Consider the following 20472-nt stretch of genomic DNA (forward strand, 5'->3'; position numbering starts at 1 on the left):
GACACCACTGTGTCGGGGTGATGACTTCTCTATACGCTCCCTCGTTATTTGGGATTCGGTCGATTAATGTAGTGCCGTCAGCAAATCTAATTAGCAGATTGGAACCCGCCACTGCAGCCCCACTGTGCACTATGAACTGATTGCAAAGCTACGAAATTGCATGTGAATAGCCTCCCCTCCCCCAACTCCACTCTTTCTGCGTCACCAGCAGACTGGGGCATCTCACATCTCGCTGCCTCCGCCAGGACATTAAACTGTGAACAACTGTGGTCAGGGACTGGTCTCTGGGGTACTCCAAACTCTACCTCCTTCCAGTCTGAAAACGACCCACTCATCCAGACACACACTACCGGCAGTTTATCGATCTCCAACGAAAAAGCCAAGTCACCTACTCCCGATGTTCAATACCATTGCTGACTCTGAGTTTACCACCGTCAAATGCCAGGAGGAACATAATAATCAGAAAGTCTCTAGTCACAGCCGTGTAAATACAATGTGATCTCAGTAGGTGTGTGGCGCATGCTCAGATTGCGAAGGAGACAGACAAACTGAGCCAAGTTACAGACTGATGAAGGGAGGAATGATCCATTTTGATACAGAGAGGGAAGCAGAGAGTTTCATATTGTGCCTGATTCCGGAACTGTGGCCAGTTAGAAGATGAAATCTTGTTCCTCTAAGTTGTTTTGAGTTGTGACTGTGTTTTTATCAGAAGGCACCATGAAGATTAAAATTATCTCAGCTGACCTATTGTCCTTTACCCACTGAAGTGTTTTGTAAACTTTCAACAGTGTAGAAAATTCAAAGGATTTGTGTACGGGAATCACAAACACAACAACACGTTAGTTCCGCTGAATCTGTCAGTTCACCAGCGCTTGAATGCCGCCGATCCTCAAACGTGGAGGCGGAGATGCTGGAGAAGACAACGCTCCCTCTTGCTACAAGGAGAGCCCGAACACGTGTCCATGTCCGTGACCTGATTGGATACATCACCATGACGTTATAGCAGTGTGATGTCATTCACTGGCTCTCATTTTGGAAGGGATTCAGTCAGCCATCGCAGATACACCAACAGCTTCGCTCTGGGAAGCGGCCGTTCACCTGCTCCGTGTGCGCGAAGAGACTCATTCAGTTAACCCACCTTGTGATGCCCCGGTGAGTTCACAATAAATAGAGGCCACATTTCTGTCCGGAGTGAGCAAAGAGTTTTACTCAATCATCCCAGCTGCTGCAACACCAGCAACTTCACATCAGGGAGGAAGTTCAAATCAGCTCCGTGTTAAATGTTTAACCATCACGGTGACTGAAGGCAGCTGCAGGTTCATGAGGGACTGTTACTGTCAGATTCTGCAGTTCTTGCGGCTGCTCATCGCACCCAGGACTGAACCCTGGTCACTGAGCATTGGAGGAGTCTGTTCTGCTGATGATAGCCTTAAACTAGACTGGCGTTTAATATTGTGGATCTGTGAAAGGTAAATCAGTTTGTATCAAATCCCGTGTCTCGCTTGAGAGGCCACTCGGCCCATTGGTCCCTGCCCATGTTTCTGTTCCATATCAGTATATGAAAATCTACCCCTGCCGTTCCCCTCTCCCCCTCCCTGAGATGACAGGTTGCAACTAGTCAGCACTCCGTCGGATAGGAGATTTCTCTTGAATTTCATAGAATCACAGAAATCTACAACACATTACCGATGCTTTGGCCCACAATGTTGTATCGACCATGTAACTTACTCTAGAAACTGCTTAGAATTACCCTACCGCATACCCACCTATTTTCCTAAGCTCCATGTACCTATCTAAGAGTCTCTTAAAAAGACCCTATTGTATCCGCCTCTACCACCGTCGCTGGCGGTGCATTCCACACACACACCACTCTTTGCTTATAAAATCTTAGCTCTGACATCTCCTCTGTGCTTACTTCCAAGCAGCTTAAACCTATTCCCCCTCGTGTTAGCCATTTCTGCCCTGGGAAAAAGCCTCTGGCTATCCACACGACCAATGCCTCTCATCATCTTATACACCTGCATGAATTTCCTGCATGATTTTCTCCAGACTGAATAAGACGATGAGGTCACTGTGGTTGTGACGTTCTTCAGGGCTCTGGATGAAGTTGGTTAAACTCCTTCTTCCCTGCTCTTTTCAACGTTTTGGGTCATTTTCACCAATTTTAAAGGACTGTGCCTCAGACAGCTGGGTTGTTGCAATTGTTACGTACCAGCAGCAATAGATCACTAACGGAGTCTGGTTTCGAAGTTAAAACCACTCTCTTCATTAGTATTGTAACGGGGTCCTGAATTACCCCTATGAACTGTGTTTTTGAAAAGAGAGAGGGAGTTGTTGTTCAACACCGAACACCTTGTTGGAGAGAGGGAGAGGTGGGGGGGAGGGAGGGAGGGAGGGATGAGAGAGAGAGAGAGAGAGAGAGAGAGAGAGAGAGAGAGAGAGAGAGAGAGAGAGAGAGAGAGAGAGAGAGAGAGAGAGAGAGAGAGAGAGAGAGGGAGGAGGGAGGGGAGGGAGGGAGAGAGAGAGAGAGAGAGAGAGAGAGAGAGAGAGAGAGAGAGAGAGAGAGAGAGAGAGAGGAGAGAGAGAGAGAGTGTTATGGTTTCTCTGCAAGCTTGTTTACACTTTTACAAGGACACTGTCAGCTTCTGTGTTCTTACAGAGAGAGAAGGGAGGAACTGTTTGATAGACAGCTGGGGCTCAGCGCGGTGAGATAAGTAGGAGGTCCGCTGATAGACCTCCAGACACATGGTTTTGGACACTGAATGAGCTTTGTTGTGTCCACAGAAAAAGATGGGTTTTGGAAGATCGATCAGGAGCATCGATCAGTGGCTCTCGCAGTGTGAAAAGGCTGTGACCGGTGGGGATTTATTCGTGTGTCCATCCCTCGCCTGGGTTAATAACTCCACCACAGAAGAACGGTCCCGTTTGTAGTGTCACAGTCGGTGACTTCCAAAGGACGATGGGACTATCGACGGTGTCAGCTTACCTGAAGACTCAAAACTCTCCCTCTCTCTCTCTCCATCACTACTCGACTCAATCCCACGAACTGAACTGAACTTCACTCATCACCGTAAGACGGTATCCATTCACCCCGAGGCGTGAAGAAGCTTGGCTTTCCTATTTCTACACAGACACACAGACACAGACACACACACACACACACACACACACACACACACACACACACACACACACACACACACACACACACACACACACACACACACGATCATTGCTAACCTGTTTGATATATCTGCATTTATATTGCTGTATCGCGTAGTTACTAATAAATAGCATTAGTTTATAGCAATACCAGACCCCACGGTGTTTTCTATTTCTGCTGGTTCTTTGACCCGTCACGGGGTACGTAACAGTATCTACTCCAAATATAAAAGGTTAAAGGAAATAAACAGAAGTTAACAGTGCACTGCGTATATACAGCACCCAAACTATCTGGCTTGGGAAACAATGCTTAAAGTCTTCAGATGGTAAAGTGGAAAAGTTCAGTAATCCACGGAATAAGTGAGTGAGAAGAGAGATTTGTAAATCCACACGAAAGTGTAGAGAGAAGGCAATTACGAAGAATTCCACTCACATTCCACGCTGGGTAAACGAAATAACAGTCGCCGAAGATCTTATCCGTCGATTAGTTCCGAAATCCACTTAGAAATATCACCAGGTGACAGTCACAGGAATATCGTCTTCAAGTGGTTACCACAGAACACCCCGATTCCACGTAAGGGCCAACAAAAGTGATACCACAGCATACTCCAGCAAATCCACACATATGGATGATACGAAGTGATAGTCACACATCCGTTGTGCACTGCGTGCCGATGATCAGATCAACCCAACCTTTTGGGCATGGAAGAGTTGCAGCCTATAGCAGTCACACGCTGAAGTTCCAACAGCTTGTCTCCCTCTCCCTCTCCCTCTCCCGCTCCCTCAGGCTGCCGCAGCTTGTGTCTGACATCACAGCCCGCCTCACTCAGGCACTTAAAGCGACACTCACATTGAACGAATCTGCGGTCTCGTAACACAATGCACCTCTAAAGTCTGACAGCAGACTAGCGAGTGAATCTTCGATGGTGCAGAGTCAGAAACCGAAGATTTGCCAGCCTGAGTCAGGGGCTCCAGAGAGAGATGGGGTCCAGAGGAGGAGGACGAATAAGACCAGCAGGATGTGGTCAAAAGTGAAAGATTAGAAGCATTTGGAAACTGGTTGATCCAAAAAAAAGGTGGGTTACTTTCTGCAAAACACAGGTGGAAATAAACAGATCAGGCAGAAATTTTGGAGAGGAATAAATAGAAAATGTTTAGGCAGAACGCCTTCAGCATGCTTAGCCTGTGTACTCCTCTGCTAAGTTGCTCTCTGAATTACAGAGTTCCTCCAGCGTTTTGTGTGTGTGCGTCTCTGTATTTCCAGCAACTGCAGAATCTCCTGTGTTTTAGCTCTGCATTTTACTTTGGCATTAGATACACGTTGATATTGAGTATATTTCTTATGGGAGCCGCTTTCTGCGTTAAAACAGCTGCAGATTTTTCTAAACACACGATTAAAAAAAATGAGGTATGGACATTGAACCGGTGCTTGCAGAAATGTTTAATGGCACCGTGATTACCCATAGGGCCATGCGTTATGAATTTCGCCGGCGCTGAAGCGCCGATGAAATGCGCAGGCGTCAGTCTGAGGACGTCCCTGAGTTTCACGCATGCGCGCAGTACACTGAAGGCCTTGAAAATGTCGGCTGCTGGTAAGAGCGTTTCTCTGTGTTTTTATCTTAAACACCGACTCCGGTCACCGTGGCCAGCAAACCCGGGACAGTCCTGCTCTCTTCCCTCTCTCTCAGCCCCACGATCCGTGCACGGGCCCCGGGGAGCTTCCGGCTGATGAGGGAATGGGAACCGATGGATCTCTCAGACAGAGCTGAGCTCCAGCTATCTAAATGCAAGGATTAGGAACTCGGAGAAAGGGAACAAAATCTTTTACATCAGCAGTTGAGAAAATCGGCATTAGTACTCTTTTCCGTAGATGCTGCCTAGCCTGCTAAGCTCCTCCAGTATTTTGTGTGTGTTGCTTCCTCTACCTCCTCTTGCTCTGGACTTTTCTACCGGTGAGAACATGTTTTGACCCATTCTCTCTGGGTACGTAATGATATCAAACTCCTTTGCCCTGGACAACAAGCAGCTTTCACATCACAAATGTGCCAGACTCCAGTGAGACAGACTACTGCACTTCCCTTCATATTCATTAGGATTTCATTCACTGAGTTCACCACCGTCAGTCATTGGGGGAGGGTTCAGAGGAAATATTTATGTAGAGTACAGAAACTGGGGATGCCTGTTTGCATTTTGGTGATGCAAGAGTTGCTGGAGAATTTGCAAGTGGGAAGAAGTGGAGTGATATTTGGAAATCTGACTTTTTAAAGTGTAATTTAGCAAGGAAACCACATATGGACAATGTGCAAAAGCTTTGGTGAGAAAATCCTCCATTTCCTGTTACAGGCCTGCTACATAGGTTGTGTGAGTGTGCAGATGAACTCGATCAAACCCAGAGGAGATCAAAGTTCCTATTGACAGTGATTTGCTAGCTGTGAAAATGAATACCTCTCTATATAAAATTCACTGTGCACATCTTGTCACTGGGTAAAAAATACACAGTACAAGATTTATCTTCACACTGGTTATGATAAATTAGAGGGGAGATTATTACAAATTAGAGAGGTATTGGAGGGAAGGAGGGGAGACCTCCAGTATCCCTGATGCCCTGCCCTACAAGATGTGCATCCAGCTGCAGCTTGTAACCCTGCACTTCAATGAGCTGCTTGAAATGGGTGAATTCCAGATCATCCAGCAGTTGGAGGGGGTGATAGATATGACATGAAGAGAGGTGAGTTACTCCCAAGGTGCAGGACACATGAAACTGGGTGAGAATCAGGAAGGGGAATGAGGCTAAGTAGGCATCGCAGAGTACTCTTGTGGCCATCCCCCACAACAACAGGTGGACCACTTTAGAAGCTGTTGGGGGGAATTACCTGGCAGAGGAAAGTCAAAAGGCTGATAGGGGATTCGTTAGTTAGAGGAACAGAACAAGAGGGGACGAATATCCTTGTGGTAAGGCTTGCTAGTGGTTGTGAACAGGGGAGGGGGTGATGTGGTTAAAATAATTTGTAGGGGGAATGGGAGCCAGAATGACAGAACAGATAGTGGAAAGGGTGAATTGAATTGACTTTATTAGATACATACTTCATAAACATGAGGAGTAGAAATATTTACGTTACATCTCCATCTGAATGTGCAATGTGTAATTTATATAGATAGTTTGCACATAGGACAGTCAATATAACATTGAAATGCAATTGTATCAGCATGAATTAATCAGTCTGATGGCCTGGTAGAAGATGATGTCCTGGAGTCTGTTGCTCCTTTTGCTGTGGTACCCTTTCCTGGATGGTAGCAGCAGGAACAGTTTGTGGTTCTGGTGAATTGGGCCTATTTGTCCCCGATATTCTTTGGGCCCTTTTTACACACCTGTCTGTGTAAATGTACTGAATCGTGCAATGTATAATTTCCTTGTTTATATTTAGAGACATTTTTAGGTGTATAAAATGATGAGGGGTATTGAGCGTGTGGGTGGCCAGCGGTTTTTTCCCAGGGTTGAAATGGTTAACACGAAGGGGGCATAGTTTTAAGGTGCTTGGAAATAGATACTGAGGGATGTCAGGGGTAAGATTTTTACACAGAGAGTGGTGCGTGCGTGGAATGCACTGCCAGCTGTGGTGGTCCAGACAGATACAATAGGGTCTTTTAACAGCCTCTTAGATAGGTACATGGAGCTTAGAAAAACAGAGGGCTGTGTGCTAGGGAAATTCTAGGCAGTTACTAGAGTAGGTTACATGGTTGGCACAACATTTTAGTCTGAATGGCCTGGAATATGCTGTAGATTTCTATCTTCTATTTTGAACAGTGAAGTAACTTCTCCTCTTTAATCTGTACAGGGTCCACGATTTAAATGCCACTTTTCCACACTCCCATAGACCCTTTGTCCATCTCCTGAGTAAATAGAGATGGAAAAATATTTAAGATATCCACCATCTGCTTTCGCTCCACACGTGGATTGCCATTCCGGTCTTCCAGAGGACCAACTTTGTGCCTTGCAATCGTTTCACTCTTAAACTATCTCTAGAAATCCAAGGTTCCCTACAGTTTCTGTCTTTACCTTTTATTCTGACACACACATACCCACTTTGTACTTTCAAAATTTCGCTTTGAAGGCCTCCCATTTACCAAGCACACCTTTGCCATAAAGCAGCCTGTCCCAATCCACAGTTGCCAGATCCTAGTGTTGATTCCAGGTGTTGATCCATGCCCTGAACACATCCACCTTTCCTACGCTGCTCCTTGTATTGAAATATACAGGGCTCAGCATATTCACTGCACCATGTTCAACTTTTTCATTCCTGACTTTGTCTGAGGCCTGAACAACATCTGTCTCCACAATCCCTCCACTATCTATTCTGTTATTCAGGCTCCCGTTCCCCCTGCAACTTTCGATTAACCCCTCTACCCCCACCTCCCACCATGCAGATCTATCACCCCTTTGGCTTTCCTCTCCCAGATCAATAAAAAGGAGGTGCATACCAGGTACAGGCAGATAGGAACAAATGGGGTACTTATGAGATACAGGAAATTCAAGTGAACACTGATGAAAGAAGGCATGAGGTTGCCCCAGCAGACAAGGTGAAGGAGAATCCTCAGGGATTCTGCAGATATGTTAAGAGCAAAAAGATTACATGGGAAAAAATTAATCCTCTGCAAGATCAGAATGGTAATCCATATGAGGAGACAAAATAGATGGGGAGATTATTTTTATTATTATTATTATTAAAGTCAAGTCAAGTCAACTTTTATTGTCATTTTGACCATAACTGCTGGTACAGTGCACAGTAAAAATGAGACAACGTTTTTCAGAACCATGGTTTACATGACACAGTACATAAAACTAGACTGAACTACGTAATATAAAAAACACAGAGAAAGCTACACTAGACTACAGACCTACACTGGACTGCACAAAGTGCACAAAACAGTACCGGCATTACAATAGCTAATAAACAGGACAGCAGGGCAAGGTGTCAGTCCAGGCTCTGGGTATTGAGGAGTCTGATAGCTTGGGGGAAGAAACAGTTACATTGTCTGGTCGTGAGAGCCCGAATGCTTCAGAGCCTTTTCCCAGATGGCAGGAGGGAGAAGAGATTTTATGACGGGTGCATGGGGTCCTTCATAATGCTGTTTCCTTTTCGGATGCAGCGTGTAGAGTAAATGTCCGTGATGGCGGGAAGAGAGACCCCGATGATCTTCTCAGCTGACCTCACTATCCGCTGCAGGGTCTTGCGATCCGAGATGGTGCAATTTCCGAACCAGGCAGTGATGCAGCTGCTCCGGATGCTCTCAATACAACCCCTGTAGAATGTGAGATGACAGAGGTGGAGGTGTTGGCTGTCTTAAGGCAAATTAGCGTGGATAAATCCCCAGGGCCTGACAGGGCTTGGACCCTGCGGAGGACAGGTGCAGAAATTTTCGGGGCCCAAGCACAGATATTGATATCACCCTTAGTGACAGGTGACGGACTGGAGGACAGCCAGTGTTGTTCCGCTGTGTAAGAAAGGCTCAAAAAATAAACTAGGAAATTATATGTTGGTGAGCTTGACATCAGTAGTGGGAAAGTTATTGGAACGTATGAGCAGGAACCGGATATATAAGGATTTGGATCGATGTGGACTGATTAAGTATAAACAGCATGGCTTTGTGCATGGTAGGTCATGTCTAACCAATCTTATAGAGTCTCTCGAGGAAGTTATCAGGAAAGTTGATGAAGGCAAGGCAGCAGGTGTTGTCTACATGGACGTTATCAAGGCAGTTGACAAAGTCTCATATGGGAGTTTGGTTAAGTCATTCAGCATTCAAGATTAGACAGTAAATCAGATGAGACACTGTCTTTGGGAGAAACCAGAGTGTGGTAGCAGATGGTTGCCTCTCTGACTGGAGGCCTGTGTCTAGTGGTTGCCACAGGGATCAGTGCTGGATCTGTTGTTGTTTGTCATCTATATCAGTAATCTGGATGATAGTGTGGTTAACTGGATCAGCAAATTTTTGGATGACACCAAAATTGGGGTGTAATGAACAGCGGGGAGGACTGTCATGGCTTGCAGTGCGATCTGGATCAGCTGGAAAAATGGGTTAAGAAATGCGAAATGCAAAATGGAATTTAATGGAGACAAGTGTGGGGTGTTGCATTTTGGTAGGAATTAGGTCTTAAACAGTGACTGGTCGGGCACTGAGGAGTGCTGTAGAAGAAAGGAATCTGGGAATACAGGTCAATAATTCACTGAAAGTGGTGTCACAGTTCGATAGGGACAGAAAGAAAGATTTTGACATATTGGCCTTCATGAACCAACGTATCATTCCAGATACCAGCACTGTGCCCAGTTAGAAGGTGATTTCTCTCTCCAACTTGTGTTGAAGTTCACTGTGACAGTGTGATGTCAGTTCACAGCTTGACAACTCAGTGATCTCATCTGAAATGGTGTCCTACACCCACTGATGGATTTTTAAATCTTTTTACAGGTTGAAAACGACAAGGAATTTGTCTATGGGAATTCAAACACACCACACCAGTTGTGCTGTCTCTGTCTAGATATTTAAGGAGCAAGGGATTCAATCAACCATCCTTCCTGCTCGGACTGTGGGGAGGGATTCACTCGGTCATCTGACCAACTGGCACGTCCGTCATTTTACACAGGGGAGAGGCCGTTCACCTGCTCAGACAGTGGGAATGGATTCACTCGGTCATCTCAACTGAAGGTACATCAGCAAGTTCACACTGGGCAAGGCCATTCACCTGTTCCGTGTGTGAGAAGGGATTCAGTCGGTCATCCCACCTGTGGACACACCAGTCAGATCACTCTGGCAGGTCATCTGCTGAATTTGTGGAGAAGGATTCACTCGGTCATCTGACCTAATGGCTCACCAGCGAGTTCACACCGGGGAGCGGCCGTTCACCTGCTCAGACTGTGGGAAGGGATTCACTCAGTCATCCCAACTGAAGGTACATCAGCGAGTTCACACTGGGGAGAGGCCGTTCACGTGCTCAGACTGTGGGAAGGGATTCATGTTGTCATCTCACCTAATGAGACACCAGTCAGTTCACACCGGGGAGCGACTGTTCACCTGCTCAGAATGTGGGAAAGGGTTCACTCAGTCATCCGAACTACTGGCACACCAGTCTGTTCACACTGGGGAGAGGCCGTTTACCTGCGGTGAATGTGGGAAGGGATTCACTCGGTCATCTCACCTACTGGCACACCAGCGAGTTCACACCGGGGAGAAGCCATTCACCTGCTCAGACTGTGGGAAGGGATTCTCTTGGTCATCTGATCTTCAAAAACACCAGCGAGTTCACAGTGGGGAGAGGCTGTTCACCTGCTCAGTCTGTGGGAAGGGATTCACTCAGTTATCCAACCTACAGAGTCACCAACGAGTTCACACTGGGGAGAAGCCGTTCATCTGCTCAGACTGTGGGAAGGGTTTCAGTCAGTCAGCCACACTACAAAGACACCAGAGAGTTCACACTGGGGAGAGGCCGTTCACCTGCTCAATCTGTGGGAAGGGATTCACTCAGTCATCTGATATGCTGGCACACCAGCGATTTCACACTGGGGAAAGGCCGTTCACTTGCTCAAACTGTGGGAAGAGATTCAGTCAGTCATCCACCCTACAGAGACACCAGTCAGTTCACACTGGGGAGAGGCCATTCACCTGCTCAGTCTGTGGAAAGGGATTCACACGGTCATCCACCCTATTGGCACACCAGTCACTTCACACTGGGGAGAGGCCGTTCACCTGCAGTGAATGTGGGAAAGGATTCACTCAGTCATCCAAACTACTGGCACATCAGTCAGTTCACACTGGGGAGAGGCCGTTCACCTGCGGTGAATGTGGGAAGGGATTCACACAGTTATCTCATCTACAGAGACACCAGCGAGTTCACACTGGGTAGAGGCCATTCACTTGCTCAGACTTTGAGAAGAGATTCTCTCAGCGATCTCCACCAAATGTCTGTCATTGAGTTCACACGGGGAGTGACTGTTCACCTGCTGTGAATGTGGGGAAGGATTCACTCAGTAATCAAACCTTCTGACACACTACGGGGTTCACACTGGGGAGGAAGTTTCAATGAGCTGCATGCTGGATATTTGTCAATCCCCATTGCTGAATGCAATTTCTAGAGTGACTGTCGGTGCTGAACTCTGCAATTATTGCTGCTGCTCACCACACCCAGTTCTGCACCCTGGTCACTGGGCATGGGAGGAGTTTCTTCTGCTGCACATTCACCTTTAATGGGACTGGAGTTTAATATTCTGCATCTGAGACAAATAAATCAGTTCTATTTTAAACTCTGTCTCCAGTACTTAGTGAATTTATAACACGCCTAGTGCACAGTAGAGAGTCAACTCAGGCCAGCTGGACCCGGCCAGTGATTCTGTTCCAAGACAGTCCTTTTAAATCCTCCCCTGTTGTTCCCCTCTCACTGTCCCTGTGGTGATGGGTTCCAAACAGTCACCACTCTGTGGGTGAAGAGGTTTCCATTGAATTCTCTGCAGACTGAAGAAGTTGAGCTGACTGCAGTTCTGTCTGAGATGTTCTTCACCATTCAAATCTCTGGGCTGAGGAAGAATGACTTTGGTAGTTAACCTCCTCAATCATGACTCATTTCCACATTATGGGTCATTTTCCCTGCTTCTAAAGGGTTGTTGAAAACACCACTGTTCTCTAAAGACTGAAAGCAGAATGGGAAACCATTTGTTGGATGTTCAACAAAGCAGGGTCAGAAACCAGAGGCGGGTCCGCACAGAGCAGAGTTTGGGGCTCTGGACGATGGTCGGGGTAAGAAAGTACGATGAGGAGAAGGAAATCAGTAGCGGGGCGTGGCAACGAATGGCAGAGTAGCAACATTTGGAAGCTGATTGATGGAGAAAATCTTTTGTTTGTCTGACTGATGACACAACAATACCTGTGGTGAGGTGCACCACTGGTCGAGGAACGTGTGTGTTGGGAATGGTTTTATCTATTGAGGGAGTTGTTCCTGCTTGTTTATCCTGTAATATTATTAATGGCCTTCTAGGTTCCTCCAGCATTTTGTGTATGTGTTGCTTGGACTTCCAGCATCCACAGATTCTCTCCTGTTTTTGATAAGAGCAAAAGCTGGGTCATATAATATAGCAAGAAAACAGTGGGAAGTGAGAGGATTGGAAAGTATTTACATAACCAACAGGAGACAACTAAAAAAAAAAACACAGGAGAGAAAAGATGAAAAATTAAGGTAAGTGAGCCAATAATATCAAGTATCAAAAGTTGTTCACATACATAAAGAGTAAAGGAGAGGCAAGAGTTGATACTGTACCGCTGGAAGATGATGCTGACGAGTTAGTAACAGAGCAAAGAAATCGCGGGCCGAATGTAATAAGTATTTTGTGTCAATCTTCACTGTGTCAGACACTCGCAGTATAAGACTATCAGACATAGGAGCAGAATTAGGCCATTCAGCCCCATCAAGTCTGCTCCGCCGTTCTATCATGGCTGATCCTGGTTCTCACTCACCTGCCTCCTCGGCATATCCTGTAGTGCCCTGACTGATCAGCAAACTATTAGCTTCTGCCCAAAATATACCCACAGACTTGTCCCCCACCGCCGTCCTGTGTCAGAGAATTCCACAGATTCACCGTTCTCTGACTAAATAAAATCCTCCTTAACTACTCTGCAAGGTCACTCCTCAGTTTGGAGGCTGTGCCCTCCGTTATGGCTACCCCGACCATACGAAAAGTCCTCTCCTCATCCACACTATCCAGACCTTTCCACATTCGGTGGGATTCAGTGAGATTTTACACCCTACCCCCACATTTATTAAACACAGGTCAGTGCAGGAGTACAGGCCCAAGGCTGGAAAACGCTTCTCATATCTTAACCCCTTTATTACCGGAATCATCTTCTTGAACACCCTCTGGACTCTCTCCAACGACAACACACCTTTTCTGAGATATGCATCCCAAATACTCTCAGTGCGGCCTAAGTAGTGTCTTATAAAATATTAGCATCATCTCCTTGCTCATAGATTCTACTTCACTTTAAATAAATGCCAGCATTGCATTTGCCTTCTTTACACAGGCTCAACCTGTAAATTAACCTTCTGGGAGTCTTGCCCGAGGATTCATATTTCCTTCAGTACTTCTGTTGTATGAACCTTTTCCCCAATCAGATAATAGTTCACTATTGATCCTTTTGCCAAAATGCATTATCGTACATTTCCCAGTATTGTATTCCATCTGCCACTTTTTTGCCCGTTCTTGAAATTTTTCCATGTCCTGCTGCAATCGGATTACTTCCTCAGCACTACCAACACCTCCACCAATCTTTGTATCATCCGCAAACCTTGCCACAAAGCCATCAGTTCCATTATCCAACTCATTGACAAACTATTTGAAAAGTAGCAGTCCGAATACTGACCCCTGTAGACCACTAGTCACTGCTAGCCAACCAAAGAAGGCCCCTTTTATTCCCACTCGCTGCCTCTTGGCTGTTAGCCATTCCTCTGTCCATGCTAGTATTTCCTCTGACTTTTATCCTGTCAAGCAGTCTCATGTGTGACACCTTATCAGATGCTTTCTGAAAATCCAAGTAAATGATATCCACTGCCTCTCATTTGTCCATCCTCCTTATGACTTCCTCAAAGATCTGTAACAGACTTGTCAGGCAAGGTTTCCCTGTACAGAAGCTATGCTGGCTTTGACTTATTATATCACTAGTCTCCTAGTACCCCAAAACCTCAACTGTTATATTAGACTCAAATGCTTTCCCAGCCACTGAGGTTAGGCTAACTGGACTATAATTTGCTTTTTTTTTTCAGTTGCCTGTTGCTGGATTTTAAAAGAAACCCAATTATCTAACTTCCCACTCACTTTTGCTACATTATATGCACTTTCCTTGGCTTTTATACAGTCCTTAACTTCCTTTGTCAGCCGTGGTAGTCTAGCCCTGCTGTTTGAGAACTACTTCTGCCGGACATATCTATTCTGTACGTTATGAACTATTCTCAGAGACGTCAGCCACCTGGGGAATCACCTCTCTCATGCCTCTGTAATACACTTTATTCCATTGCCATACTCCGCATGTGACCTATGCTTCTCCCTCACAAGTTGCAGTGGGAATTCAATCAAATTAAGATCACTGCCTTCTAATGGTTCCTTTACATTATCCTCCCTAATAAGATCTGGGTTATTAAAAAACACAAAACTAAGATAGCAGTTCCCTGCATATTCTCAACCATCAGCTGCTTTAAAAAAGCCATTTTGTACACATTCCATCTCTTGCGATCGGACACAAATCTGACTTTCCCCATTCTCCTGCAGATTGAAGTCACCCACTACAATTGTGTCATTAAATTTATTGCATAAATGCCAAACATTCAGCAGTATCTGGGACAGAAGTGAGGATACATGCTTTTACCAAGGAGAGAAGGTGTTTTTGAAGCTGAAAGGCCTGAAGGTAGATAAGACTCCTGGACCAGAAGGTGTACACCCCAGGGTTCAGAAAGAGGTAGCTGAAGAGATTGTGAAGGCATTAGAGTCAAAGAACACTACAACACAGGCAAACCCCTTTCAGCCAAACTAGTCCGTGCCAAAACATTAATCTACCGAGTTCCAACAACTTCCACCTGGACCATAGACCTCCATATCCTTCTCATCCAGTGACCTAAGCAAATTTCTCTTAAAGATTACAATCGTCCCTGCCACTTGCTCTGGCAGCTCGGTGCACACTCTCCCCGCCTCTGAATGAAGAAGTTCCCCCTTAGTTTTCTCTTCAAGTGATGAGTAATGATCTATCAGAAATCACTAGATGTTGGAATGGTTTTTGGCGGACTAGAAACTTGCCAATGTCACTCCACTCTTTAAGAAGAGAGGGAGGCAGAAGAAAAAAAAAACAATGGACAACAAAGGTTTTGCTTCCTGAAAACCTTTAGGTGTATCTTATGAATTTTGGGCTACTGATCATGAAAATCACCATGGAATTTCCCTATCACGCACCATTTTTTGAAATCGCTTATGTTTATTATTTCAATTCATAATTCAGGTCAATTAAAATGTTGCCTGCAATGTCAGCTGGAAAGTTTCCTATCTTGTTCAGGCATGCTTGGGCATACTTAGCCGGCGCGGCTGCTGCAAGTCAGGACTGGTTTTAGTAATAATTATTGGGTTCAGGACTGTAAGGATGGAATTTGCTATTACCAGGCAGAGGAAAAAAAAAATCAATGAAAGATTTTTCCCAGAATAACTGATGCCAAGGTTAAGGAAAGCATTTTTATTGGTCCACAAATCAAACAGGTCATCAATGACAGGCAATTTGAAGAATTTCTAGTGGGACTGGAGAAAATGACATGGAAGGCATTCAAGGAAGTTGTTGAAATTTTTCTCGGCATCAACAGAGCACCAAGCTTCATGCAGCTGGTTGAAACCATGCTTCAAGCATATAAAACCATGAAATGCAACATGTCACTAAAGGTTCATTTTCTGCATTCACATTTGGACTTCTTCCCTGCAAATCTTGGTGCTGTTAGTGACGAGCATGGTGAAAGTTTTCACCAGGACACTGCGGTCATGGAGAAAAGATACCAGGGCAACTGAATCCAGCAATGCTGCAAATTAGTGTTGGGCACTTAAGCGAGAAGCCTCAGACACTGAGTACGAATGAAAATCATTAACCAAATATTTTTTACTTGGTTGCACTATTGCAAAGCAGCAGCACCATTATGCAATTAAAGACAATATGTTCAATAACAGTTAATTTGTCGTTTTTCCAAATTCCTGCGTGATACAAGTAGTCTTAAATTATATTCGTGTTAATCTTCAAGCAGTTTATCATAAACAAAAAAATTCTGAGGAAGCAACACTTTTGAAAAAACAAAATTGTTGTCCCAGTGAGATTATAGGACAGTTAGTCTGATCTCAGTGGTCAGGAATATGTTCGGGTGTATTAAGGGTGAGTTTTTTGGGTACTGTAATTGGGGAGGCATGATGAAGTAGGACAAAGTCAGCAGAATTCCTTTGCAGGGAATCATGTGTGACAAATCACTTGCAATATTTTGAGGAAATAACAGGCAAGATAGATAATGCAGAGGCAGTGGATGGTGTTTGCATGGATTTTCAGATGAGCTTTAACAAGGTACCCCATGCAAGGCCGATTGAGAAAGTAAGGAGCATGGGATCCAAGAGGACATTGCTTTGTGGGTCCAGAACTGGCTTGCCACAGAGGACAAAGAATAGTTGTAGTCGGGTCATATTCTGCATGGAGGTCGGTGACTAGTGGTCTATTACTAGTGGACTAGTGGATGACTCCCATCCACTCCATAAGGTACCTGTTAGGCACAGAAGTACATTCAGCCAGAGACCTCATTCCACCGAGATGCAACACTGAGCGTCAAAGGAAGTCATTCCTGCCTGTGGCCATCGAACTTTACAACTCCTCCCTGGGAGTGTTATTCCACTTGGAATAATTTACTTATTATTATTTAATTATGGTTTTATATTACTATATTTCTACACTATTATTGGTTGGTGTGTGACTAACAAAACCCAACTTCCCTCGGGATCAATAAAGGATATCTGTCTGTATGTCTGGTGTGCCTCAGAGATCTGTTCTGGGACCTCTACTCCTCGTGATTTTTATAAATGACCTGGATAAGGAAGTGGAGGGATGGGATAGTAAGTTTGCTGATGACACAAAGTTTGGGGGGAGGTGTTGTTGATAGTGTGGAGGGCTGTCAGGGGTTACAGCAGGACATTGATAAGATGCAAAACTGGACTGAGAAGTGGCAAATGGAGTTCAACACTGATAAGTGTGAGGTGATTCATTTTGTTAGGTCAAATATGATGGCAGAATATAATATTAATGGTAAGCCTCTTGGCAGTGTAGAGGATCCGCGGGATCTTGGGGTCTGAGTCCAAAGGACACTCAAAGCTGTTACGCAGGTTGACTGTGTGGTTAAAAAGGCATAAGGTCTTTTTGTTTCTTTTGTTCATAAATACTATGAGTTTGGGATGGCTATATATATTGATTATTATATATTTGAATGTCTACTTAAACTATCAACTATGTACTCTCAAACACTTTGTATTCATGTTTCATTTATGTTTGCTTAAAAATTAATACAAAGATTTAAAAAGAAAAAGGCATAAGGTGCATTGGGCTTTCATCAACCGTGCGATTGAGTTTAAGAGCCGAGAGGTAATGTTGCAGCTATATAGGACCATGGTCCAGAGTCCACTTGGAGTACTGTGCACATTTCTGGTCCCGTCAATACAGGAAAGATGTGGAAACCATTGAAAGGGTGCAGAGGAGATTTACAAGGATGTTGCCTGGATTGTGGGGAACCGTGCCTTATGAGAATAGTTGAGTGAATTCGGCCTTTTCTCTTTGGAGCGATGGAGGACGAGAGGTGACCTGATAGAGGTTGTATAAGGTGATGAGAGGCATTGATCGTTTGGATAGTCAGAGGCTTTTTCCCAGGGCTGAAAATGGCTAACATGAGAGGGAAAGTTTTTTTTGACACAGAGAGTGGTGAGTGTGTGGAATGGGCTGCCGGTGGCGGTGTTGGAGGCTGAACCGATAGGGTGTTTTAAGAGACCTCCTGGACAGGTAGATGGATCTTAGAAAACTAGAGGGCTATGGGTAACCCTAGGTAAATTTCTAAGTTAAGGACATGTTCGGCACAGCATTGTGGGCTTGAAGTGCCGGAATTGTGCTGTACGGTTTCTATGAAGATGCATTTTGTGTCAATAACTGATTTGGAAATGTTGTATTTGGTCTCTTAGCCAATAGTGGACACAGTTTGGGAACAGCTGGGGTTCCAAGCATTGGTCCCTACAACACCCACTGGGGACATCGTACAGGCCCAGGAAGGGTCTTTAAACAGACCGACTCCCAGAACAGACGAAGACCACTCGGCCCCTCCAAACCGTCCTGTCATTCAATAAGTCCCTGGACTGGTCCATTTCGCCCCCCCACTTTGCTCGGACCATTGGCCCCACTTGTAGGTCAATAGACTGCCGGTTTGACCCCCAATGTGGTGAATCCCTCTGCTCGTCACCACTCCATCTTTCCAATAAAATGCACCCCCCCCCCTTCCTTCCCCTGCTGGGTTCATTCTCTCTGTTCCCGGGGGTTCGGCAACAAGCCGATTCGCCAGTGTTCTCCTCCTACTCTCGGCGATACATTAGACTCCGGCCGCAGGGGACGCTTCAGAAGCGCCCCCAACTTCCCTCGGAGGGAAATGGAAAGAAATCAAAAAGCGGGACATTTACTTTGAGGTTTATCCCGCCGAGGAAGCGGGGAGACGATCTCTCGGCTGTTTCTCCTGTACTATTGGGTGTAACGAGTAATTGACATCGCTTCGCACCAATGGAAATAATGCCAGCGCCTGAATCCTCTGTTTTTCTGGGGGGCCATAATTATAACTGTTGCTCGACAGATCCCACTGAATAAAGTTGAAATTTCAAAGTTTAAGTCGGAAAAGGGAGAGATTAACGGCGGACAGAAATCGACTGTGTCTTACATGTCCATGAGCGAGAGGCGGAGTCCCTGTGTTAAATGTTTTAACCATCACGGTGACTGAAGGCAGCTGCAGGTTCATGAGGGGACTGTTACTGGTCAGATTCTGCAGTTCTTGCGGTCTGCTTATCGCACCCAGGACTGAACCCTGGTCACTGAGCATTGGAGGAGTCTGTTCTGCTGATGTTAGCCTTAACTAGACTGTGTGTTTAATATTGTGGAGCTGTGAAAGATAAATCAGTTTGTATCAAATCCCGTGTCTCAAGTACTTACTGTCTCTACCACACTCACGATGCAAACTAGGGAGGCCGCTCGGCCCATTTGGTCCATGCCCATATTTCTGTTCCATATCAGTATATCAAAATCTACCCATGCCGTTCCCCTCTCACTCTCCCTGAGATGACAGGTTGCCAACCATGTAACCTACTCTAGAAAATGCTTAGAAAATGCCTACTGCATAGCCTCCTATTTCCTAAGCTCCATGTACCTATCTAAGAGTCTCTTAAAAGACCCTATTGTATCAGCTTCTACCACCATCGCTGGCAATGCATTCCACACAAATACCACTCTTTGCTTTAAAAACTTAGCTCTGACATCTCCTCTGTACCTACTTCCAAGCAGCGATAAACCTATTCCCCTCGTGTTAGCCGTTTCTGCCCTGGGAAAAACCCACTGGCTATCCACACGACCAATGCCTCTCATCATCTTATACACCTGCATGAATTCCCTGCATGATTTTCTCCGGGCTGAATAAGACGATGAGCTCACTGTGGTTGTGACGTTCTTCAGGGCTCCGGACGAAGTTGTGTTAAACTCCTTCTTCCCTGCTCTTTTTCAACGTTTTGGATCATTTTCTCCAATTTTAATGGACTGTGCCTCAGACAGCTGGGTTGTTGCAATTGTTATGTACCAGCAGCAACAGATCACTAATGGAGTCTGGTTTCGATGTTAAAACCACTATCTTCATTAGTATCTGCTCCAGATATAAAAGATTAAACGAAATAAACAGAAGTTAACAGTGTAATGCGTATATATAGCTCCCAAACTATCAAGCTCGGGAAACAATGCTTAAAGCCTTAAGATGGTAAAATAGAAAAGTCCAGTAATCCACGGAACAAGTGAGTGAGAGGAGAGATTTGTAAATCCACACGAACATGTAGAGAGAAGGCAATTACGAAGAATTCCACACACATTCCACGCTGGGTAAACGAAAGAACAGTCGCCGAAGATCTTATCCGTCAATTAGTTCCGAAATCCACTTAGAAATATCACCAGGTGACAGTCACAGGAATATCGTCTTCAAGTGGTTACCACAGAACACCCCGATTCCAGGTAAGGGCCAACAAAAGTGATACCACAGGATACTCCAGCAAATCCACACATATGGATGATACGAAGTGACAGTCACACATCCGTTGTGCACTGCGTGCCGATGATCAGATCAACCCAACCTTTTCGGCATGAAAGAGTTCCAACAGTTTTTCTTTCTTTCTTTCTCTCTCTCTCTCTCTCTCTCTCTCTCTCTCTCTCCTCTCTCTCTCTCTCTTCTCTCTCTCTCTCCTCTCTCTCTCTCCTCCCTCTCCTCTCTCTCTCTCTCTCTCTCTCCTCTCTCTCTCCTCTCTCTCTCTCTCTCTCTCTCCTCTCTCTCCCCCTCCCTCCCTCCCTCCCTCCCCCTCTCCCTCTCCCTCTCCCTCTCCTCCCCCTCCCTCGCAGTCTTCTCGCCCTCATTCCGGCATTTCAGGCGACACTCACAGTAAACGAACCTGCGGTCTTATCACACAATGCGCCTCTAAAGTCTGACAGCAGACTAGC

At 45.4% G+C, this 20472-nt stretch overlaps 1 protein-coding gene and 1 long non-coding RNA gene across 3 annotated transcripts; both read left to right on the forward strand.

Moving 5' to 3' along the window:
• Window positions 1-4723: 4723 nt before the first annotated feature.
• LOC140721494 (uncharacterized) lies at window positions 4724-11426 on the forward strand. 2 transcript variants are annotated; one of them, XM_073036313.1, is made up of 2 exons: window positions 4724-4754; window positions 9628-11426. In XM_073036313.1, exon 2 carries the CDS (start codon window positions 10022-10024, stop codon window positions 11057-11059), a length of 1038 nt encoding a protein of 345 aa, XP_072892414.1. In that variant the 5' UTR covers window positions 4724-4754; window positions 9628-10021; the 3' UTR covers window positions 11060-11426. The 2 variants fall into 2 exon arrangements, with proteins under 2 accessions (XP_072892414.1, XP_072892415.1); XM_073036314.1 differs by lacking the exon at window positions 4724-4754 and adding an exon at window positions 5009-5145.
• An 856-nt stretch (window positions 11427-12282) lies between these two features.
• LOC140721497 (uncharacterized) lies at window positions 12283-15890 on the forward strand. Its single transcript, XR_012097392.1, has 2 exons — window positions 12283-12382; window positions 15438-15890. It is a non-coding gene; the product is annotated as an uncharacterized lncRNA (long non-coding RNA).
• Window positions 15891-20472: the final 4582 nt, after the last annotated feature.

Source organism: Hemitrygon akajei, unplaced genomic scaffold (genome assembly GCF_048418815.1).
Source record: "Hemitrygon akajei unplaced genomic scaffold, sHemAka1.3 Scf000057, whole genome shotgun sequence".
In the NCBI taxonomy this organism is placed as follows: Eukaryota; Metazoa; Chordata; class Chondrichthyes; order Myliobatiformes; family Dasyatidae; genus Hemitrygon; species Hemitrygon akajei.

Coding starts and splice junctions, on each gene's coding strand:
- LOC140721494 (XM_073036313.1), top strand. CDS start 10,022: ATGGCTCACCAGCGAGTTCACACCGGGGAGCGGCCGTTCACCTGCTCA.